Consider the following 25,360-nt stretch of genomic DNA (forward strand, 5'->3'; position numbering starts at 1 on the left):
ACTGGGATCCAGAGAATGAAGGTTGATCTCAGGAGACTCAGGTGTGTTTCCTGACATGAACATTGCTTTGAGAGGAGGGGTCACAGGTAAACTATAGTCTCTGTTGGCCTGGGAGCTCAATTTCCAAAGCTCCTCATTAGTCAGATATATACTATCATTTCAAATCTTTGAGAACAGCTCATAGATAGGATGCATGAATGACCAGATTTCCTGAACCTGAGAGGACAGGTGTACATAAATTCTTTTCCCATGTTTCCTCTCATCTCCAGACTGGGAATCTCATTCTTGGATTTCTTGGGACTGATCTTAAGAGAACTGATGAACTTCTCATCAGACCAACTCAGAGCTTTCTCTGAGGCAGAGATTATCACTGGAAGAGTAAGAGAAGCAAGGTGGTGTTTAAGTCCCCATAGGGACAGAGACTGGGGATACAGAGCACGTACCATGAGATCATCTCCACAAAGTCACTCTCTCAAATTTTTCTTTAACCAAAAATGCTTTGGGAGTGAGGTAAGTACTATAATAGCAAAGAGTACATGCAAAGAAACTGATTTACTAGTTATGTGGGAAGGCTTTTGGAGGTTGTCTGGAAAACAGACATCAAAACAATCTTAGGGCGCCTGGGTGGCTCAGTGGGTTAAGCCGCTGCCTTCAGCTCAGGTCATGATCTCAGGGTCCTGGGATCGAGTCCCACATCGGGCTCTCTGCTCAGCGGAGAGCCTGCTTCCCTTCCTCTCTCTCTGCCTGCCTCTCTTGTGATTTCTCTATGTCAAATAAATAAATAAAATCTTTAAAAAAAACAATCTTAGAGATCCCACACAAAAAAGTACTAACCAGAAGAAAGCAGGTGACAAATTAATTGCATTAACACTGGGAAACTGAAGGATATACAGGACTCTGTACGAACTTTTCTAATAAGGGCAAAAATGGTTCCAAATGAAAATTTTTAAAAATTTAAAAATTAAAATATGATCCTATGGCATACACATCAAAATGACCAAAATGAAAATGACAATGTAAAATATTACCAAGAGAGCAGACATGCATACTGGAACTACTACTTCCTAAAAATGTGGGGTAGTGTTGAATAAATGTGACCATGTGTATTCCCTAAGACCCAGAAACTGCACTCCTAAAATATATACCTGACAAAAGTATGTACAGCTGTGAACTAAAACATGTACAAGAATGTTCATGGCAGAATTACTTACAAAATACCCTAACTATGGGATTCCTGGGGGGCTCAGTCAGCTGTGCCTCTGCTTTTGGCTCAGCTCATGATCTCAGGGTCCTGGGATTGATCCCCGCATCAACCTCTGCTTAGTGGGGAGTCGGCTTCCCCCTCTCCCTTTTCCCCTGCTTGTGTTCTCTCTCAAATAAGTAAAATATTTTGAAAAATACTCCAACTATAAAAAACCCAAATGTCCACAACAGTTGAATTGCATATTCATAAAATGGGAAGCTATGTATCAATGACAATAAAATCTGCTAAAGAAAGAACACGGATGGGGCGCCTGGGTGGCTCATCCGTGGTTTAAGCTGCTGCCTTCAGCTCAGGTCATGATCTCAGGGTCCTGGGATCGAGTCCCGCGTCAGGCTCTCTGCTTGGCGGGGAGCCTGCTTCCTCCTCTCTCTCTCTCTCTCTCTGCCTGCCTCTCTTCCTACTTGTGATCTCTATCTGTCAAATAAATAAATAAAATCTTTAAAAAAAAAAAAGAAAGAACACGGATGATTCTCACAAAGAGTGTTGAGCAGAATCCAGAGACAATGATAACATATCAGGTAGAACAGGGCATATAACTCTGTAAACATACTAAAACCCATGGAATTTTATACTTCAACATGTAAATTACATCTCAATAAAGCTGCTAAAAAGGCATGATTCTAGGGGCCCCTCACCAGGTCAGTGGAACATGTGACTCTTTATCTCAGGCTGTGAGTTCCTGTACAGATTACTTTAAAAAAAAAAAAAAAACCTTTTAAAAAATACACTGAATCCAGAGTACACGTTATGGTGTCAAGAATTAGGGTGATTAGAGAGTGAGAAGGGAATGACCAGTGTGAGTTAAACAGATAACTTCCATCCTGGTACTCCAGTAGCAATTCAATTTTTTAATTATATACATAAATTTCTAAAAACCTGACATGGGTTATATGGGTGACACATTTGTGAGTAAAACCTCCCTCCCAAAATACATGCACACACACACTGTAAACATGGTGGCTTAAAACATTAGGCATTTATTTTTCTCAACAATTCTTGAAGACACTAAAAAGTTTTTACTTTTAGTATCAATTGGTCATGTACCTAGGAGATGATTAAAGGATTTATCAAAGTCACTGCATAACTTATATTTCTCCTACAGATTTTTAGCGGCCTTTTTCCATTCTTTACATCCAGTTCTCTGCAGTTAGTATCTGCTTATACACCTTCAAGATTCAGAGTTCACTGAAAACTACTGTACATGGACATTACTCGGAGCTTTATCCAGCATGAGTGCTCTCGTGATGCCGCCGAAGGGATGACAGCTTACTGAAAGCATGTCCACACTCATTGCATCGATAGGGCTTCTCTCCAGTATGGACTCTCTTGTGCACAGTAAGATTGCACCTTACGCTAAAGGTTTTCCCACACTGATCACACTCATAGGGTTTCTCTCCAGTGTGAGTTCTTATGTGTATTTTAAGGGACACATGCCTCCTAAAAGCTTTTTCACACTGACTACACTTGAAGGGTTTCTTTTCCCTGGTGTGCTTTTTCATATGCCTCCTATGAGATAAGAGACCACTGAAGGCTTTCCCACATTCCTTACACTCATACTGTTTCATTCTCATGTGAACTTTCTTGTGCAAAGTGAGGAAAGATTTCACTCTGAAGGTTTTCCCACACTGATTACATGCAAAGGGCTTCTCTCCGGTGTGAATTCTCACATGTTCTTTAAGGCATGAGTGATCCCTGAAGGCTTTCCCACAATCAATGCAAGTACACGGTTTCTCTCCAGCATGCATTTTCTTGTGCACATTAAGATTACAGCTCATTCTAAAAGTTCTCCCACACTGATCACACTTGTAAGGTTTTTCTCCAGTATGTATCCGCAGGTGTGTCTTTAGGGCTGATGGACTACTTAAGGCTTTTCCACAGTGGCTACATTCAACAGACTTCTCACCAGTGTGTACTCTCTTATGTCTTGTGAGGTATGAAAGAATGCTGAAGGTTTTCCCACAATCAGTGCAGGCATAGGCCTTCTCTTTGGTATGTATTATCCTGTGCATGATAAGCCTAGAGCTCCTACTGAAGGTTTTGCTGCACTGATCACATTTGTAGGGTTTGTCCCTTGAATGAATTCCTTCATGTTGTCTGAGAAGTGAACTATCTCTGAAGGTTTTTCCACAGTCATGGCATTCATAGGGCTTCTCCCCAGTGTGAATTCTCTTGTGTCGTGTGAGGTAAGAGTTTGAACTGTAGGCTTTCCCACATTGGTTACACTTAAAAGGTTTTTCTCCACTGTGGTTTCTCATGTGCAATGCAATGGATGAGTGGTTCACTAATACTTTACCACACTGGCTACACTGAAAAGATTTCTCCCTAATGCAAGTTTTCTGATGCTTAAGATCGAAGATTGAACTTGAGACTTTCCTAGAGTCAGCGCATTCACAGGATTTCTCTCTTGTATGTGGTCTCTTGGGCACAGCTAAGAAAGAACAACTGATGAAGGTATTTTTATCATTTTTATAGTCATTGGATTTTTCTCCAGAAAGAATGTTCTCATGTGGGTTAAGGTGTAAACAATCTCTGAGGGCTTTCCCAAGATGAAGGTGTTGATGGGGATTCTTGCCAGAATGAATCCTCTGATTCTGAGTAATGCTAGATTTCATGCTCAAGGCAATTTTATTCTGTTTAATGGATCTTCCTCCAAGAGTTTGCTCCTATTGGTTAAAATTAGTTGTGATCACAAGATTTATCACAATCATTATGTTGACTGAGAATCTCCCCCCGACCTGTACTCATAAATTCTGACAGGTTTAAACACACACTTTATTAAAATTAGAGCTTACCTAACATTTTTTAAAGTGAATATACACAGTTCCTATCTGAGTTTATGAGCTTGAATAAGATGAATCTTATACCACATGGCTCTCATCAGGTTCTCTTTAAATTTTAACATATAAATGCTTTGGAGTGAATGTTTTTAATATTTAGTATCTAACATCCATTATGAAAATATTTACTTCAATGATTCTCTGTGACCATTTTTGGAACTAGTAGGTAAGTTTCCTTCAAATTCATGATATTTAGAGAGTTTCCTGTTTTTTATTGGTAAAATGAATGCCTCAAATTGTCCCCTCAGTTCATGTGTTCTTTTTCTATTACATGGAATTCTGGACTTCTAACAAACAGCAAGAAATTCTCATGTGACTCCTACCTTCTTGCCACTGAATGCGTCTTTCTCCAAAATATCTTGCTTATGTTGTGACTGTTTGGTTTTAAGGGGAACCATCCCATCTGAACAAAGTGGGGGAAAGTAAGTTTTTGTCAATATGCTGACAAAAGCAGGCAAAGCCCAAGCCCAATCTGAAAGAAACAGTAAACAACCTTAAGTATGAAATGGTGGGATGACAAGGACCAAAACTAACATCCATGTGGATCTCTTCAAACAGACCCTAAACTTAGGAAGACAACGTGCAAGAAAAAAATGTATTTTGATCAAAAGAATGATATTTACTTGTTTTAGTGTTAATAAGCAAAGGCTATCGTATATTATACATGCAAAATGGGAAGAATTAGTGATTCTAAATGTAAATATTAAAACACAAGGCAGGTCTTTCTTTTAGAGCATAGGAAAATATGAAGGACATAAGGAGAAGGAAGGGGAAAATAAAGGGGAGAAATCAGAGGGGGAGACAAACCATGAGAGACTATGAGCTCCAGGAAAACAAGAGGGGAGCGGGTGGGGGGATGCATGAGCCTGGTGATGGGTATTAAGGAAGGCATGTATTGCATGGAGCACTGGGTGTTATATGCAAACAATGAATCTTAGAACACTGCATCAAAAACTAATGAAGTACTGTATGGTCACTAACATAACATAATAAAAAAAAGTATGAAACAACAGGTTAAATGCCAAAGACTAGGGAATTCTGAAAGTACATGAAGAAGCTCACACCAAATGGTCTCTGCTCTCTACTCAAATTTAGAGGATTTTTTTAAGTCCCCTGTTTGACTCTTCATAATGTACCTCTTCCTTAGCCCCCCCCCCAGATGTGGTACAAAACATTCATTTATGCCCACTGCTCACTTGAACAGATATCTTGGTGATTTCCTGTCCCTGTTTTCATCTCATCTTCTTGTTCCAGCTGGGTGATCAGAGTGGGTTTCCTGAACTGCTTTTCTATAACAGGGAACAATGCATGTGAGAGAACCATGTAGTTTACAAGAAAACAACAGTGGCAACTTTATCTTTGAGGTTCTAAAGATAGACAAGTGTGGCTTTAGGAGTGGCAAAATGATTATGACAAATTTCTAACAGATAAAACAAAAATAAAGCACCTGTGAGATCAGCTTTCATAATAATAGAATGAAGACGCTATTTAATTCATCTCCCCCATTAGAACAACAAATAATGGGCAAAACAAGTAGAATCAATCAATTCAGAGCTCTAGAAATTAACCAAAGACACAGAACAAATGGAAAGTTGTCTATCAAAGAAAAATCACTGAACCTTGGTAAGAGGAAAAAGTCACCAGCCTTGCAGTCAAAAAAGAGACTGGAGCACTGGTAAAATAACCAGCCCCAGAAGAGTTAATATTATTTTTCTAAAATACTTACATTTATTTTTAAAAAGCTGTTGAGCAAGAGTGGTATTTTTTTTAGATTTTTGTACATGCTAATGCATGGCTCAAAAGAAGATCACTGGATTATTATATCCACTTCAGCATACAGTGCAGCTTCCTATGTTGTTTTGAAGCGTAAGGAGGAACATGGAGGACATTGGGAGAAGGAGAGAAGGGAATTGGGGGAAATCAGAAGGGGAGATGAACCGTAAGAGACCGTGGACTCTGAGAAACAAACTGAAGGTTCTGGAGGGGAGGGGATGGGGGGTTGGGTGAGCCTGGTGGTGGGTATTAAGGAGGGCACATATTGCATGGAGCACTGGGTGTGGTGCATAAACAATGAATCTTGGAACACTGAAAAAATAAAGTTTAAAAAAAACGGTATAAAGAAAATCTAGACTCAGAGAGATAAGTAGTTGGAGAGAAGAGGAATATATTAATACTCTTTAAAAATCAGTGTAGATATTCTTTGATAAGGCACCAAAACTCAGTAGAAGTAGAGGTTTCTTTAGGTTATTTGCAACACAGAATCTGAAACCCTATCAACGATTCCTTTGTACTCTTACATTAATATCCACTGTAGCTGTATAGATATAAAACATATATATACATATATATGAGTATAGATAAAGATATATTATTAGTCTAAGCTTGAAGTTCCCTAGAAAATCTATATCCTCAGGTTCTTGTGGCTATTGGATTTTAGCCAGAGCTCAGCTTAGCAGGAAAATAACTCTTATCCCCAAGGCATCACCTTAGGGACTTTGAACAGCTCCAATCAGTTCCTAGGGATCCAGAAATCTGTGCATAAGCCAAGGCTATGTACATGGCCAGAAAAAGAGGGTTAAGTCCCAAGTCACCTAGCTTTGGTTGACTTTTAGACCCTGCCCAGGCAGGCAGTGAAAAATAACTAGTCTTATAAGTTGCCTGAAGCTTAAAGGCATGACTTCTTACATAGATCTACTTGGCATGAGATGAAGTGACATAGGCAAGGTATTTAAGAAAATGATATTAATCATTGTTGGACTACTCAAGTTACAATGACCAGGAAATCAGGCTTAAAAATTAAAATAAGCACTTTTTAATTTTTTTTTTATTTTTTTTATGTTGGCTCTATGCCTGGTGTGGTGCCCAACACACCACAACACAAGTTGTGAGTTTGAACTCACAACCCTAAGATCAAGACCTGAGCTGAGATCAAGAATACGACGTTCAACTGACCAAGCCACCCAAGTGCCCCAAAATAAGCACTTTTTTGAATACACAAACAATGAGGGGCACCTGGGTGGCTCAGTCATTCCCTTCAGCTCAGGTCATGATCCTGGGGTCCTAGGATGGAGCCCCGCATCAGGCTCCCTGCTCGGCAGGAAGCCTGCTTCTCCCTCTCCCACTCCCCCTGCTTGTGTTCCCTCTCTCTCCATTGAATAAATAAATACAATCTTAAAATATATATATACCAACAATGAATCATGGAACATTACATCAAAAACTAATGATGTACTGTATGGTAACTAACATGAATTTTTTTTAAAAGAAAAAGAAAAGAAAAGGTAGGAGAAAACTCTGTGGCTGAACATTACAGGGGATGCAGAATCTGTGGAATTCAGCTAGGAAGGTCACAAAACAAATAAGCACCCACAAGAAAACAACAATGAACCCTGATGGCAAAGGCATCCGATACTAGGGTTGGTAAAATATATTATCTTGAAATGCCATTTTCATGTGTCTGTTACAACAACATGGATGGAACTAGAGGATATTATGCTGAGTGAACTAAGTCAAACAGAGAAAGACAATTATCATATGGTTTCACTTATATGTGGAAATTAGTAAATAGGCCAGTGGATCATAGGGGAATGGAGCAGAAACTTAATGGGAAGAAATCAGAGGGAGAAAAACCACGAGAGACTCAACTATGGGAAACAAACTGAGGGTTGCTTCAGGGAAGGTGGGTGGGGAATGGGTAACTGAGCGATGGGTATTATGGAGGGCACGTAATATGAGGAGCGCTGGGTATTATATTCAACTGATAAATTATTGAACACTACATCTGAAACTAATGATGTACAGCAAGTTGGCTAGTTGAATTTAAATTTAAACAATTTTTAGGGGCACCTGGGTGGCTCAGTCACTAAACATCTGCTTTCAGCTCAGGTCATAGTCCCAGGGTCCTGGGATCAAGCCCCTCATCAGACTCCCTCAACAGGGGAGTCTGCTTCTCCCTCTCCCTCTTCCCCTCCTTGTGTTCCCACTCTCGCTATATTTATCTCTGTCAAATAAATAAATACAATCTTTAAAAAAAATTTTAAGTAAAATCTCATTTTTAAGAACAAACTGAGATACGCAAAGAGATAGGAAAGTATACCACACATACAGGGTTAAGAAAAGCAGCCAACAGAAAACATCCCTTTAAAGGCCATACTTTTCAGTTAGTAAACAAATATTTAAAATCATCTATTATAAGGGCACCTGGTTGGCTCAGTGGGTTAAAGCCTCTGCCTTTAACCCACTGGGATAGAGCCCCACATCAGGCTCTCTTCTCAGCAAGGAGCCTGCTTCCCCCTCTCTCTCTGCGTGCCTCCCTGCCTACTTGTGATCTCTGTCTGTCAAATAAATAAATAAAAATCTTTAAAAATCATCTATTATAAATAGATTTAATGGACAAAGACTGAAAACTGTCCCCCTAAATTTAGGAACAACAACAAAATGATGTCCATTCTTGCCACTTATATTAAAGATTACACTGGAAGTTCTGTCCAGGGCAACTAGGCAAGGAGGAAAGAAATAAAGGTTATCCCATTTGGAAAGAAGAAAAACCATCTCTATTCACAGATGTCATAAACTTATAAATAGAAAATCTGAAATAATCCACACAAAAAACTATTAGGTTGCAAGATAAAAGATCATATACAATCTATCAATTGTAGTTCTATATATAAGCAATTAATACAATGAAAATGAAACCAAGAAAACAACTTCATTGACAATAGCATCAAAAAATGATTAGAGATAAATTTAACACTAAGAAGTTTAAGACTTACAGGTGCCTGGGTGTCTCAATTAAGCATCTGACTCTGGGGGCACTTGGGTGTCTCAGTGGGTTGAACCTCTGCCTTTGGCTCAGGTCATGATCTCAGGGTCCTGGGATTGAGCCCCATATCGGGCTCTCTGCTTGGTGGGGAGCCTGCTTCCCTCTCTCTCTCTGCCTACCTCTCTGCCTACTTGTGATCTCTTTTTCTCTGTCAAATAAATTAAAATATTAAAAAAAAGTATCTGACTCTGGGTTTCAGCTTAGGTCATGGTCTCAGGGTCATGGGATTGAGCCCGGTGTCAGGCTCTGTAATCAAGGTGGAGTCTGCTGGAGACTGTCTCCCTCTTCCTCTGCTCCTCCCCCTATCCATGCACCCCCTGCCAAGTAAACAAATAAAATATTTTTTAAAGTATTTTTAAAAAGCAATTTTTTACAAGATTTTATTTATTTATTTGACAGAGAGAGACCACAGGTAGGCAGAGAGGCAGACAGAGAGAGTGAGAGGGAAGCAGGCTCCCCTGGACCCTGAGATCCCAGGACCCTGAGATCATGACCCGAGCCGAAGGCGGCAGCCCAAACCACTTAGACACTGATAACAGAATTTAAAGACCTCTATGGATAGAAAATACAAAAACAACCAATCAGAGATGAAGAACTCAATAACTAAAAAATAGCAGACCAGAGAAAGCAAAACAGATCATGGAGCTGGAAGATAGGGTAGTGGAAAGAAACCAAGATGAATGGCAAAAAATAAAAAATAAAAAAATGATTAAAATTAAAAGTAGAGTCACAGCTGGCTCAGTTGGTGTAGCAAGTAACTCCTGATCTCAGAGTTAGGAGTTTGAGTCTTACATTGGGTGTAGAGATTACTTAAAAATAAAATCTTAAAAAAAATTGAGAACAGTATGAGGGAACTCAATGATACCATCAAGCATAATAATACTTGCCTTATATGGATCCTAGAAGAAGGGTAAAAAAGGGGCATAAAATTTGAAGAAATAATAAATGAAAACTTCCCTAATCTGGGAAAGGAAACAAATATCCAGATCCAGAAGTCACCCCCAATATAATCAGCCTAAGAAGGTACACACCAAGACACAAACTTATTAAATGGAAAAAAGTGGTGACAGAGAATTTTAAAAGCAGCAAGATTAAAGAAAATAGTTACATATAAGGGAAATCCTGTAAGGCTCTCAGCTGATTTTTCAGCAGAAACTTTGCATGCCAGAAGAAAGTGGTAGGATATATTCAAAGTGCTGGAAGGAAAAAGCCTACAACCAAGAATATTCTCCCTAGCAAAGCTGTCATTCATAATACAAGACAAAGAATTCCTTTGAGTGGAAAGGAAAGGCCATAACCAGAAGTAATAAAACTATAAAAGGAAAAAATTTCACAGATACATTCAAACATAATGAAAGTAGCAGACTAATCACTTATAAAGCCAGCATGGAGGTTAAAGCACAAAAGCAGTAAAATTAATTACATCTATAAAAATCAGTCAAGAGGGGCACCTGGATGGTTCAGTCAGTTAAGCGACTGCCTTCAGCTTAGGTCATGATCTCAGTGTCCTGGGATTGAGCCCCTTATCAGGGTTCCTGGCCAGTGAGGAGTCTGCTTCTCCCTATTCCTATGACCCTCCCTCCCCCTGCTCATAAATCTTCAAAAAAAAAAAATCAGTCAGGGATTCACAAAATCAAAGAATGTAAAGTATGACATCATATACTTAAAAGTGGGGGGGGGTAAAAATTTAGTACTTTTAGAATGGGTTCAAACTTAAGAGACCAACCTAACATAGACTTGCTATATGAATGTGACATTATACATAAGCCGAAGAATGGTAATCACAAGTCAAAAACCTTTCATGGATACCCTTAAAAAAAAAGACAAAGGGATTCAAGCATATCACTAAAGAAAGCCACAAAATCACAACAGAACAGAGGAAGACAAGACAGGAGCAAAGAACTACAAAAGCAATCATGAAACAAGTAACAAAATGGCAGTAAGTACATACCTATCTATAATAACTGTGAATGTAAATGGACTGAATGCTCCAAAAGACAGAGCACTGAATGGATAAAAAAAAAAAAAGCAGGCGCCATCTATATGCTGTCTATAAGACAATCATTTCAGACTTAAAGACACATGCAGACTGAAAGTAAAGGGATGAAAAAACATTTACAGTGCAAACAGAAGTGAAAAGAAAGCTGAATAGCAATACTCACATGGAACAAAACAGACTTTAAAAACAAAGACTGTTACAAGAGACAAGGACAATACATCATCATAAAGGGAACAACCCAACAAGAAGACGTAACAATTGTTAAATATTTATGTGTTCAACTTGGGAGCATCTGAATACATAAACCTCGGCTCGGGTCATGGTCTCGGGGTCCTGGGATCGGGCCCCGCGTCGGGCTCTCTGCTCATCAGGGAGCCTGCTTCCTCCTCTCTCTCTGCCTGCCTCTCTGCCTACTTGTGATCTCTCTCTCTGTCAAATAAATAAATAAAAAATCTTTAAAACAAACAAACAAACACAAAATAAAAAAACAGAGGATATCGTAGTAATACAATTATAGCAGGGGACTTTAACACCCCACTTACATCAATGGATAGATCATCCAGACAGAAAGCCAACACCTGGGTGGCTCAGTTGGTTAAGCACCTGCCTTTGGCTCAAGTCAAGATCCCAGGGTTCTGGGATAAAGTCCCATATCGGGTTCCCCACTCAGTAGGGAGTCAGCTTCTCCCTCTGACCCTCCCCCTTGCTCATGCCCTCTCTCTCCCTTACAAAAATAAAATCTGTTAAAAATTTTAGAAAAAGAAAGTCAACAACCATGGATCTGAATGACACACTGGACCAGATGCATCTAACAGATATTCAGGACATTCCATCCCAAAGCAGCAGAATACACATTCTTTTCAAGCGCACACAAAACATTCTACAGAAGATTATCGTGTTAGGTCATAAGGTCACAAATACAAAAAGCTGAAATCATATCATGCATTTTTTTTAACCATAATGGTATAGAACTAGAAATAAACCACAAGAAAAAAAATCTGGAAGGAATACGAATACATTGAGCTTAAATAACGCATTATTAAACAATGAATGGGTCAACCAGGAAATCAAAGAGGAAGTTTAAAAATACATGGAAAAAACTGAAAATGAAATCACAATTGTCCAAAATCTTCAGCATGCAGCAGAACTTTTCTAAGAGGGAAGATTATAGCAATACAAGTGTATCTCCAGAAGCATGAAAAATACTTCATTTAGGGGCACCTAGGTGGCTCAGTCGGTTAAGCCTCTGCCTTTCGCTCAGGTCGTGATCCCAGTGTCCTGGGATCGAGCCCTGCATCAGGTTCTCTGCTTGGCAGGGAGCCTGCTTCCTCCTCTCTCTCTCTATGCCTGCCTCTCTCCCTACTTGTGATCTCTATCTGTCAAATAAATAAATAAAATCTTTAAAAAAAAATACATCATTTAACTCCACCTAAAGGAGTTACAAAAAGAACAAATCCCAAATCCAGTATAAGGAAGGAAATAATGAAGATTAGAAAATAGATAAAATTAAGACTAAAAAATTATAGGACAGATTAGTGAAACCAGGAATTAGTTCTTTCACAAGATCAACAAAATCATTATCTTTTAAGCCACACTGATCAAAAGAGGGAGGACTCAAAATCATAAATGAAGGAAGATAAATAGCAACCAACACCACAGAAACGATTTTGAGAGAATAAAAAGTAATGTGCCAACAAACTGGACAACCTAGAAGAAATGGATAAATTCCTAGAAACATATAACCTCCCGAAACTGAATCAGGAAGAGAATTTTTGAACAGACCAATTACGAACAATGAAATGGAATCTTTAAGACAAAACAAAAGAAAAAAAAAAAACTCCCAACAAACAAAAGTCAAGGACCAGATGGCTTCACAGGTGAATTCTACCAAACATTTAAAGAAGAGTTAATACCTATTCATCTCTAACTATTCCAAAAAATATATTAGAAAGGAAGATTTCCAAATTCATTCTACAAGGGGCTCCTGGGTACCCAGTCAGTTAAGCATCTGCCTTGGGCTCAGGTCATGATCTCAGGGTGTTGGCAAACGGTGTTGACACAACTGGACAGCAACATGCAGAAGAATGAAACTGGATCACTTTCTTACACCATACACACACAAAAAACCTCAAATGGATTAAAGACCTAAATGTGAAACCTGAAACCATTAAATTCCTAGAAGAGAACATAGGCAGTAATTTCTTTGCCATTAGCTGTAGAAACATTTTTCTATATACAAGTCTTCTGGCAAGGTTAACAAAAGCAACATTAAACTACTGGTACTACAACAAAATAAAAAGGTTTTTCACAGTTAAGGAAACAATCAACAAAAAGACAACTTATTAAATGGGAGAAGATATTTGCAAATAATGTATCAAATCAGAGGTTAATATTCAAAATATATGAACTTATATAACACACACACACACACACACACACACACACACACACAAAGACATTTGGGCCACTGGCTTCGGCTCAGGTCATGATCTCAGGGTCCTGGGATCGAGTCCCGCATCGGGCTCTCTGCTCGGCGGGGAGCCTGCTTCCCTCTCACTCTCTCTGCCTGCCTTTCTGCCTACTTGTATCTCTCTCTGTCAAATAAATAAATAAAATCTTAAAAAAAAAAAAAGTGGTCAGAGGGGGCACCTGGGTGGCTCAGTGGGTTAAACCTCTGCCTTCAGCTCAGGTCATGATTTCAGGGTCCTGGGATCGAGCCCCAAATCGGGCTCTCTGCTCAGCGGGGAGCCTGCTTCCCCTCTGACCCGTCTCTGCCTGCCTCTCTGCCTACTTGTGATCTGTCTCTCTCTGTTAAATAAATCAATAAAATATTTTTTTAAAGTGGTCAGAGGATACGAACAGACATTTTTCCATCCATCCAGATGTCCAACAGACACATGAAAAGATGCACAACATTATTCATCATCACAGAAATGCAATTCAAAACCACAGTGAGCTATCACTTCCCATCTGTCAGAACAGCTAAAATCAGAAACAAGAAATAGTAAGTATTGGCAAGGATGTGGAGAAAAAGGTAAGATGTGGTAACATAACCTGGTGCAGCCACTGTGGAAAACCATATGAGGTTCCTCAAAAAATTTTAAATTAGGATTATCATATGATCCAGCAATTCCACTACTAGGTATTTACTCCAAGAAAATGGTAACACTATTTCAAAAAGTTATCTCCATCCCTTTTCATTGCAGCCTTATTTACAATAGCAAAAATATGGAAGGAATCCAAGTGTCCATTGGCAGATGAATGTATAATAAGATGTGGTGAGTCTATGATGGAATATTATTCAGCCATAAAAAAGAATAAAATCTTGCCATTTGCAACAATATTGATAGATCTAGAGTGTAACGTGAAGTCAGTCAGTTGGAGAAAAAAAGACCATATGATTTCACCCACATATGGACTCAAGAAACAAAACAAACCAACAAAGAAAAAGAGACAAACCAAAAAAACACAAATTCTTAACTATAGCAAACAAAGTATGGACAACAAACCTCCTGAAAAAGGTGAAGGAGATGAAGCATGCGTGTATCTTGATGAGCACGAAGTACTGTATAAAACTGTTGAATCATTCTATTGTACACCTGAGACTAATAAAACACTGTTAATTATACTTTTAAAATTTTAATTAAAAATATATGAAGGGCACCTGGGTGGATCAGTTGGTTGGGCAACTGCCTTCGGCTCAGGTCATCATCCGGGAGTCCTCAGGCTCCCTGCTCAGCAGGGAGTTTGCTTCTCCCACTGACCTCTCTCATGTTCTCTCTCTCTCTCAAATAAATAAATAAACAAACAATTTTTTTAAAAAATAGTAAATTAAAAAAATAAAAATATGGTAACACAAATAAAGACCTCTATGAATGAAATGACATCCCATGTTCATAGATTGGAATAATTAATATTGCTAAGGTGGTAACACTCCCCAGGCTGATCTACAGATTCATGGTGCTTTTATCAAACTCCCACCTACATTCTTGCAGAAATTGACAAACTTAGCCTAAAACTCATACAAAAATGCAAGGGACACAGCATACAAAGCAATCTTGAAAAAGAGAAATGAAGTTGGAACACTCACATTTACCAAATCAAATCTTACTACAAAGCTACAACCGTATCAACAGCATGGTACTGGTATAAGGATAGAAATATAAACCAGTGGCATAGAACTGAGAGTCCAGAAAATCGAAAAGTTGGATTAAAATTAAACTTTTATACCACAAATGATACCACCAAGAAAGTAAAAAGGCAACACAGAGAATGTAGGGAAATATGTGCAAATCACTGATAATGAATCTCTTTCCTGAATACATAAAGAACACTCACAACTCAACAGAAAAAAATGGCAGTCCAATTCTTAAATGGACAAATAATTTTTTTAAACATTTATTTATTTTAGAGAGAGAAAGAACATGCTTGAGTGGGCAGAGGGGCAGAGGAAGAGAGAATCTCAAGCAGACTCCCCACTGAGCACAGACCCCTCTTAAGATTAAGCCCTGAGTCTAACAAGAGTCAGACTCTTCACCGACTGAGCCACCCAGGCATCCCAAATAAGCAAAGGATTTAAATGGACATTTCTCCAAAGAAGATATACAAATGCCCAATAAACAGAAGAAATATTGCTCAATATCATTAATCATTAAGGAAATGCAAATCAAAACCACAATGGGATACCATTTTACAAACATTAGGATAGCTACAAACAAAAAGGCAGTATTAAGTGCTGGCAAGAATGTGGACATTTTGGAACATTTATACACTCCTGGAGAGAATGTAAAATAATAACAGCTAATTTAGAAAACTGCTTGGCAGTTCCTCAAAATGTCAGTTATCAAATGGCCCAGCAATTCCACTCCTAGGCTTATACCCAAGATAAATGAAAATACAGGTCCACACAAAAACTTGCACTGTATGAATGCTCATAGCAGAACTTTATCTGTAGCAGCAAGGGACAAAAATCCAATGTCCATCAGTAAATGGACAGACAAAGTGCTACGTCTATACAACAGAGTATTATTCAGCAATAAGTAAGAATTAAGTACTGATAAATGCTACAACATGAAAAAACCTAGAAAACATTATGCTATGTGAAAGAAACCAGTCACAAAGACCACATGAGGTATGAATCCATTCATATGAATATTCGGAATAAGCAAGTCTACAGAAATGGAAAGTAGATTAGTTGTTGCCAGGGTCTGGAGAAGAAGGAAGAATGAAATGCCCTGTAGGCAGGCCAATGAGAATGTTCTGGAATTAGGGGCGCCTGGGTTGCTCAGTGGTTTAAAGCCTCTGCCTTCACCTCAGGTCATGATCCCAGGATCCTGGGATTGAGCCCCTTGTCAGGTTCTCTGCTTGGCAGGGAGCCTGCTCCCTTCTCTCTCTCTGCCTGCTTGTGATCTCTGTCAAATAAATAAATAAAATCTTAAAAAAAAAAGAATGTTCTGGAATTAGATAATGGTGATGGTGGCACAACTCTGAATACACTAAAAAAAAAAAAAAAAAAAGACACCCAAACATATACAACATATTGCTCTGTGTTCTCTAAATGGCTAAATGGTAGGTGTATTATATCTTAATACAAGCTATTTTTCTTAAGTGTAAAAGTCTACAAAATCCTACAAGAAACCAACAAGAATATTCATATAAACTACAAGGTAACTGGGGCTTATTTACCCCAGAAACCCATGCTCAAACTCAACAAATAAATGGAGGGATTGTCAGCCTTACCCAGAGATGCCAGGTTCCTATAGTTCTCCAGCATCACATCTCTGTACAGTTTTCTCTGACGTGAATTCAACAACACCCATTCCTCTTGGGTAAAGTCCATGGCCACATCCTCGAAGGTTACTGAGTTCTAAAACATCAACATATTTTACCTCCATCAGCAACCAACCCCACAAACATTCTTGGCAAGAGAGTCATGGTGACTTCACTGGGAATGGAAGACTTCTTTCATAATAATTTCAAGATCCTAGAACTCAGTCCTCTTCCCTCTTACTCCTTAAGGATCTCATTCAGTCTCAAGAATTTAAAGCATCTCTCTAACACATGATAAGATGTATCTCTCTACTTCTAGCCTGAGAGTTTTTACAGTCTTACTCTATCTCTAGGATCCAACACAGACATGAACACACTTGCAAGAAAAATACTTGCCAAATAAATACATTTCCGCCCCCCAACAGAATGACCATAAATTTTATATCCTTTTACCTTCTCTAACATCACTAAGTAGAAAAGATGCCTGATAAAATTTGTAAGTAGTAGAGTAGTGGAGTAATTTCTTGGAAATTCCTGAATCACCATCAAGTCTCAAGATAAAAGATAGGCCCTGTGAAAATTAATGAAGGGAAACCTCACTGAAATAAAACCAGCTGGCCAGCAGGGAGAGCTCTCACCCCCTATCACTAGTGGTCATTGCAGACCCACCAGGAAGAGAGACTTTTCAAGGCCCTCCTTACTTTAGCTATTACTTACTACCCCAGAGGAGGAAGAAAGGTTTTCTCCTCATCAGGCAACAGCCCAGGGAATGAAAGACTACCACAACTCAACCAACGGAAAGCCACAATACACCGAATTCCCAACTTATTCAACAGATATTTTGTTTGTAACAGCCTTCCAACTCCCTCTTTCCGCTAGAGAAAAGTCCTCTCCTTAGTTCTCCAGACTTGCCTATAGTTTTGCTGTAGCTTGCTTGTCCCAAATTGTAATTCTCTGCTATTCCTGAATAAACCCATTTCTGCTGGTAAAATCACAGACAACTTTTGTTTCTAGGATTAACACTCTGTGGGATGTTGACAGGAAACACATTCACTCCAGGGAAGAAATGTATTTTAGGAGAAAATTCACCTGTAATGCAGAGTAGATGTTTTCCACCACTGGGATCCTCTCGTGGGCACCAGCAGGGTCTAGAACAAGCAAAGACAGAAGACAGGGTGCCATGAGAGTCTGGGCACATCCATTATTATAACACCCACAAGCCTAGAAATTTCCCAATATCCTCAATCGAGTCATCCATACGTACACACACACCCACAAAGCATATTAATTAGCCAGAGAAACCTGCCCAGCCCCCCAGAGTCAGAAAATAGGGAGCCTTGATATCCATGAGGAATGGATTTAGTCTCCATTTTCTTAGGCATGGAAACTGAAACTCAGAATGGTAGAGTTGTGATCTTTCCCAGCTTTATAGAACAAATGGATGGAATAATGAGGTAATGAGGTGCCACCTCTAAATGTTCTTCCTCTCTCCCCATGATGCACAAATGCCTTCCCTCCAAAATCCCAAAGATGGCTGAATCATATGGGAACAAATTATGGGGCTCCATGGGCTGGTAGAGTTCCACAGCATCTCCTCTCATGTTAACCTCTCCTTCCCAGTCCTCCTCCATGGCTACTCAGCTTTCTTCTTTGCTGCCCTTTCTAAGGGGGAAAGGCCATTTATTTTTAGTGAAGTGCATCTACCCTAGGAACTTACCGACCACAGGAGACAGACGTGTGGCTGCCATTTTGCAAAACTCTTGAGTAAGTCCGCCCAGGATGCTCCTCTTCTTGCTTCTCTGGTCCACCGCAGGCAGGGCTCTGAAATGCAAAGGCATTAACAAGAGAATGTGCAACCTTTCCGTTTCTCCTCTGCACTGAAGACAATTCCATCATAGCCCATCTAGCCTGTGTTCCTTTCAGAATCAAGCAGTCTTTGATCATGGGTCCTTGTTTTTCTTGCCATGGACAACCTCAAAGCAATCTGACAGGCGTTCTTGATCTTCCTCATCCCTAATGTAAACCTACCATATTAACAAACCACACTGTCCATCACTTATCGAAACTGCCAACTGCCATCTCCACTGAGGTACTTCCCTGATTTCTTAACTACAATGGCCCCAAGGCACAGACCTAACTCATTAAGTCATCCGCCCCTGACTCCCACTCTGACTCTCCACCTTGATTCAAGATTCTAGGGCGTAAGCTAGCAAACACCCATACTTTCATATCTCAGTCACATACCTTGAACTTCTCACCTGAGACTCTTGCCCTCTCGAAGACAAAAAGCCAGACCATCCTGCTCTGAACACAGTAGCTACACTCCTACCCTGTTCAGTTTTTAATCTGTACTGTACCTGCTCTCTTCCCTCAAAGTGGCATCCAAGCTGTCCAAACTCCCATTATTTTTTTCTATTTATAATCCCTTATTTCCTTGGCACTACATATAAAATGCCATGGCCCTTTATTTCAATCATGTATTTTCCAAAAACTCAAATTCTGTTCTCTCTCTGGCCTATTATAACACCTGTTCTGGATAACTTCATCCATCTGTCCATCCCAGTTGGGTGATTCATACCTAAGCAGTTATATGGGAAGCACTAAAGTTTTGAGGCCACCAACTCTAAACAGGTCTTCATCGCTAAAAAGCCCCCCAAGTAACTTAATCCCTTAGTTATCTAAAGCTCTTTTCACAACTCCTCCAGGACTTTGAATCTCACATTGTCTCAACTTTCCCTCTTCAACAACGAATGATCTTTTATTTTACTCCACAAACAGTAACAAGGATGAGAAGGAATTTTCCTCTCCTTACCATCATGGTTTCTTTCTCCTTTCATTTTGGAAACAAGGAAGTGTCTTCCTTTCTTTTTTATTTTATTTTTGGGGGGTGCCTGGGTGGCTCAGTCATGAAGCATCTGCCTTCGGCTCAGGTCATAACCCCCAGGGTCTTGGGATAGAGCCGAGTCCGGCTTCCTGCTCAGCAGGAACCCTGCTTCTTCCTCTCCCACTCCCCCTGCTTGTGCTCCCTCTCTATCACTCTCTGTCAAGTAAGTAAGTAAGTAAGTCTTTAAAACATATCAGTACAGGGCTCAAATCCAACCCCCAAATCAAGAGTCACATGCTCTTCCCATGGAGCCAGCCAGGTGCCCTTCTTCCTTCCTATCTAAAGCCAGGATCTCTGACTTTGCAATGCCAGGGTTTCCCATCCTTGACACTACTGACATGTGGGACTGGGTATGTCTTTAGTATGGGGGACCCATATGCTTTGCAGCATCTCTGGATTCTACCCAGTAGCTGTCAGTAGTATCCTCTCCAGCTGCAAAATTAGAACTATCCCCAGATATTGCCAAGTGTCCCCTAGGGGGCAAAACTGCCCCCATTAAGAACTACTGGTCTAATCCCTTCACATCTTCTCTCCGAAGGCTTACTCTATGGTTATTCCTTGGTTTTCTTTTCCATTACCACTGTAAGCACAAAGGGCTAGGGGTCCCCAGAAAAAGTGAGACATAGCTTTCTTGACATAAGAAAAGCCATTTTAGGCCCCAGGCCACCTTGTGATCTATGCCTGACCAGGACTACTTGCCCAAAGCACATTCTTGAATTATCTTTGCAGGATTTAAACTCCTTTGATCAAACACCAGACAAACAGGAGCCTGAGAACTGACAGATGTTGACCCTTGTAGACCTGGTGACTTCCATCAACTAAGACTTGGAGTCTGTCACCTTAAAATGACTTCTGCCCCAATTTCAGGCTGAATTCTCCAATGCGTAAGCCCCTTTGTGAATGTGTATGCACCCTTAGCTTAAACCTTCCCGTTTCGTTGTTGGAGATGGCACTGCTTTGGGAAATATCCCCAAAGTTTCTCCTTTATTTTTTTTTGGAAGTAAAACCTTTTCTTTTCCTCTCCTTTGGCTTCATTGTGTCCTTTGACCTAACACCCACCACGAGGTGAACTCAGTATGGGGAAACACCATCAACTTCTACTTCACCGTATTCACACGTTTAATATTTAAGCATAACATAAACATAATAAATCTCTCCCATCTTGAAACAAATTAATGCCTCGTGTTCCACTTACCCTCTGGTTACTGCTCACTCTCTCTTCTTTACCACCAAACTTCTCAGAAGAGTCGTCTACCCTCCCACTGCTCCCATTCCCTCCCCTCCCTTAATATACTCCAACCTGGCTTGCAGCCCACTATTCCCCTTCACTCCTCTGCCAAGACTGCCCTGGGTTTGAGAGAATTGATGAGAGTTAATCCAGTAAATGCACTTCTGTCTTTGATTAAGTTGGTCCCTCAGAGAAATTCTATTGTCTACTCTCTACTCTAAGTTATTCTCTTCCCCAGGCTTTTGTGACCACACCTTATGGCTCTGCCTACCCTTGTTCACCTCCGCAAGGTCTTCTCCCTTCGCTGACTATCCTCCAGGATCAGTCTTGGCCCCTACTTTTTTTTTTAATCTTTTTTCTTCTTTTTTTTAGAATGATTTTTTTTTACTAATTTATTTTCAGCCTAACAGAATTCATTGTTTATGCACCAGACCCAGGGCTCCATGCCGTATGTGCCCTCCATAATACCCACCACCTTGTTCCCCCAACCTCCCACCCCCCACCCCTTCAAAACCCTCAGACATTTTTTTTTTTCACTTTTTAAAAAATTTCTTTTCAGGGTAACAGTATTCATTGTTTTTGCACCACACCCAATGCTCCATGCAATACGTGCCCTCCCTATTACCCACCACCTGGTTCCCCAACCTCCCACCCTCACCCCTTCAAAACTCTCAGGTTCTTTTTCAGCGTCCATAGTCTCTCATGGTTCACCTCCCCCTCCAATTTCCCTCAACTCCCTTCTCCTCTCCATCTCCCCATGTCCTCCATGTTCTTTGTTATGCTCCACAAATAAGTGAAACCATATGATAATTGACTCTCTCTGCTTTACTTCTTGCCCCATTCTGTGTCTTCCCTATCTATACATCCCCCTGAACTTAATTTTCATCTCTATGCTCGTAACACCCAAATCTCCGGTGAGGGACCTCAAATTAATGCTTAAGACCTATATCCTGCTGCTTTTCAACTACTGTCATCTAAAATTTTCACAGACTCCTCTGAAAGAAATTTTAAAAACTGAACTTATCGGGGCGCCTGGGTGGCTCAGCGGGTTAAAGCCTCTGCCTTCAGCTCAGGTCATGATCCCAGGGTCCTGGGATCGAGCCCCGCATCGGGCTCTCTGCTTGGCTGGGAGCCTTCTTCCTCCTCTCTCTCTCTCTGCCTGCCTCTCTGCCTACTTGTAATCTCTGTCAAATAAATAATAAATCTTTAAAAAAAATAAAAAAAATAAAAACTGAACTTATCTCTTCAAAAAAAAAAAAAATTTGCGCACTTGGTAAGGCATGGGAGTTCCCTGGCTATTCAAAGTGTGCAGAAAGGATTACTGATATCCCACCCTTCATCCCACCCCACAGCTATAACTAACTGAAACAAGATTAACCATTTGACAAGGGCATCTGGCCTCTTTTTGGGCTGCAATCAAAGACCTAAAACAGAATCCTTGATTCCTCTCCCTTTGGCCCAACAGACATTGAAAAATTAAAATATAGGCACACTTTCTCCCCCGCCCCCAAAGATACCCACAGTCACTTGAAACCTGAAACTATTCCCTGATGGGATCCCCCATCCTACCACATAGCAGAAATTGGTTGAAACTCATACTAATCCAAACCATTACACACTTTCTCCCCAACACCCAAATCTTATCATTTAATGATGGTTTCTCCAGAGAAAATCTCCCCCACCACTGAACTCTTGCCCCTTCCCCCCAGCCCCTGCCTCACCTGAATAATTCTTCTTGTTACTTTTTGGTCTCTTTGATCTCATTCACCTTTACGGTGGGGCCCAGAGCCAATATAAAGCTATTCTCCCCTTATTGTCTAACCCTGTTATTCTTTCCATGCAGCCTTTTTCACTATTTGCAATTACGTATTTAGTTCTTTGCTTACTTATATTCTTTCTTTTCCCCTAGACTATAATGTTCAAACGTACAAGAGTGGCCTTTTCTTAGCCACGTCAAGTGCCCAGAATTCCAGGTGAAGAAATGAGTCTCTGAAGAATCCATTGCGCTTTCTATCTGTCCTGACATCCTCACTCATTCCACTTTGAAACCAAGAGTCTGGGAATGCCTGGGTGGCTCAGATTAAGTGCCTGCCTTCAGTTCAGGTCATGATCCCAGAGTCCTGGGATCAAGCCCGGCATCGGGCTCCCTGCTCAGCGAGGATCCTGCTTCTCCATCTGCCTCTACTGCTCCACTTGCTTGCACTCAAAGCACTCTCTCTCCCTCTTCCCCAAATAAATAAAATCCTTTTTAAAAAAATGAAACCAGGAGTCTAGATTGCCATCATTCATTCCTAACACCTACTACTAACCCTTAATCTTCATCACCTCAAACTTGTCCTTCCTGCCCTCCAGCTTTTAGTATGCAACTGGCTCTTCTAAGCTAAACGTCAAAGCAACTGTGGGCCACCCCAGCTCACAATGGCTTCCTACCAGCCTTAGCATTAAATCCTTATCTTGCTTTCAATGTTGGAAATCATACCATCTAGCTCACCTTCCTCCTCTCTTTGTTTTCCGTCCTGTACGGTCTTGCTCAGTTACCAGAACACTCCGAGCTCTTAGCTGCCCCAGGCATTTTGTATAGGAAGAGCAATCCTGCTAAAATGCTCTCCCGTTCGTGGCCCACCACATCCCAGCTAACTGCCTAGCCGTGGTGTCTAAACAGAGTATCTCAATCAGATGTGGAGCCCCCAAATGTGGGGGATGACTGGGTAGAAGCCAACGGCATGGCTGGTGAAAGGATTCAGAGGCAGAACAAAGGAGATGTAAGTTTTCTGAATACACAAGGGACAGCAGGCAGGACAGCAGAGGAGAAGCTGTCTACAGTGAGGCAGTGATGGGGGCTGTTTTTAAAGAGGGAAGTTGGGGTGCCTGGGTGGCTCAGTCAGTTGAGTGCCCAGCTCAATTTCAGCTCCTGTCATGGTCTCAGTGTCCTGAGATGAGCCCCATATCCGGCTCTGCGCTCAGTTCAAGAAGTCTGTTCCAGCTTCTCTCTCTCTCTTTCCCTCTGCCCTTCCCCCCACTCCCACACACTCTAAATTTTAAAAAAATCTCTGTGGGGCACCTGGGTGGCTTAGTCAGTTAAGCATCTGCCTTTGGCTCAGATCACGATCCTGGAGTCCCAGGATGGGAACCCACCTTGGGCTCCTTGCTCAGTGAGGAGTGTGCTTCTCCCTCTGCCCCCCCATAACCTCTCTCCCTGCCCCCCTCTTGCTATATTTCTCTCACAGAATCTTTTTTTTTAAAATCCTTAGAAGGGCAAGGTAAGGAAGTATGGCAACAAATGGCATCTTCCCTTTTCTGGGAACTGTGCCTGGTTATAAATAGCCCATCGATAAGTTAGGGCCTATGGATAATTTGAGGTGGTTTGCCTGATGGGCCTGCCTTCAACCAGGGGGTCACAGTGACCCTTTCTGGGTTCCATTGCTCAAGCCTGTTTGCCTAAAAGCAGCCTCTACACTAGTCATTTCTTAAGACTGTGGCTTTAGAGAAGAATAAATGAAACAAGATGGGATTGGGAGGGAGACAAACCATAAGTGACTCTTAATCTCACAAAACAAACTGAGGGTTGCTGGGGGGAGGGGGGGTTGGGAGAGGGTGGTGGGGTTATGGACATTGGGGAGGGTTTGTGCTATGGTGAGTGCTGTGAAGTGTGTAAACCTGGCGATTCACAGACCTGTACCCCTGGGGATAAAAATACATTTTATGTTTATTAAAAAATAAGAAATAAATAATAAATTAAAAAAGAAAAAGACTGTGGCTTTAACATCCCTCCTTTCGAAAAGCTTTATGAAGCTCAGATCAAATCTTCCTCTGACATCCTCTCATTTACAATATCTCACCAAAAGCTCTCCTTTATCACACTTAACGGCTGGACTGTACAATCCAGAGGACCGGACCCTTCCTAATTTTGTTTGCCATCAAACCTGTGGGACTGAGCTAACAGTAACAAACTTAGCATGGGCAAGAAGTAACTATCTGTGGCCCACACAAGCAACAAAAATGCAAAAACAGGCAACAAAAAGGCAAAAACGCAGCCCAATAACCTTGTAGTGTGAGCACACTAAATGATAAGAATCGCTGACATTTACATTACAATAAAAATAAAAGCAATGAAGTTTATTGAGTTTAAAATAAGGTGAATTCTATCTAAGTAAACAAGGCTTCAAATTCTGTGAGAGACTACTCTTTTTATGACCAAATCCTTAGTATTCAAAATCAAAGTTGATACCTAATTTGCCTATTATATTTTATCTGGCTTGTGGGAAAATAAACATGTATCTCATTAACATTAGGCAAAACTATCTCGTGTAGTCAATTCAACTCTATTAACTTTTTCTAGAATCTCTTGATTTTCGAGCGTTGGGGATTATAATTTTAGTTGAACTCATTTGAAAGGAACGAAGCTGATAAAAGAACTCACAATTAATGGTAATACATTCCCCATCCCGATACCCTGTGAACAAAACCTACCCAACATAAATAACTGAAAAATCACATCTCACAAAACACCCCAATCGCGAAGTGTATTGATGCCCACAGTCAGGAGCAAACACTCTG

General features: G+C 40.5%; 1 protein-coding gene across 1 annotated transcript in view; it reads right to left on the reverse strand.

The window, feature by feature from the left end:
* Positions 1 to 2,484: 2,484 nt before the first annotated feature.
* ZNF699 (zinc finger protein 699) overlaps positions 2,485 to 25,360 on the reverse strand; it is a 415,566-nt gene continuing 392,690 nt past the window's right edge. Inside the window, exons 8-9 of the mRNA XM_045991478.1 lie at positions 2,836 to 3,514; positions 2,485 to 2,664 (exon numbers count right to left, since the gene is read on the reverse strand). Coding sequence (XP_045847434.1) covers positions 2,485 to 2,664; positions 2,836 to 3,514 — 859 coding nt within the window. The remainder of the gene's footprint in view (positions 2,665 to 2,835; positions 3,515 to 25,360) is intronic.

The sequence above is a fragment of the Meles meles genome, chromosome 20 (genome assembly GCF_922984935.1).
Source record: "Meles meles chromosome 20, mMelMel3.1 paternal haplotype, whole genome shotgun sequence".
Taxonomy (NCBI): Eukaryota; Metazoa; Chordata; class Mammalia; order Carnivora; family Mustelidae; genus Meles; species Meles meles.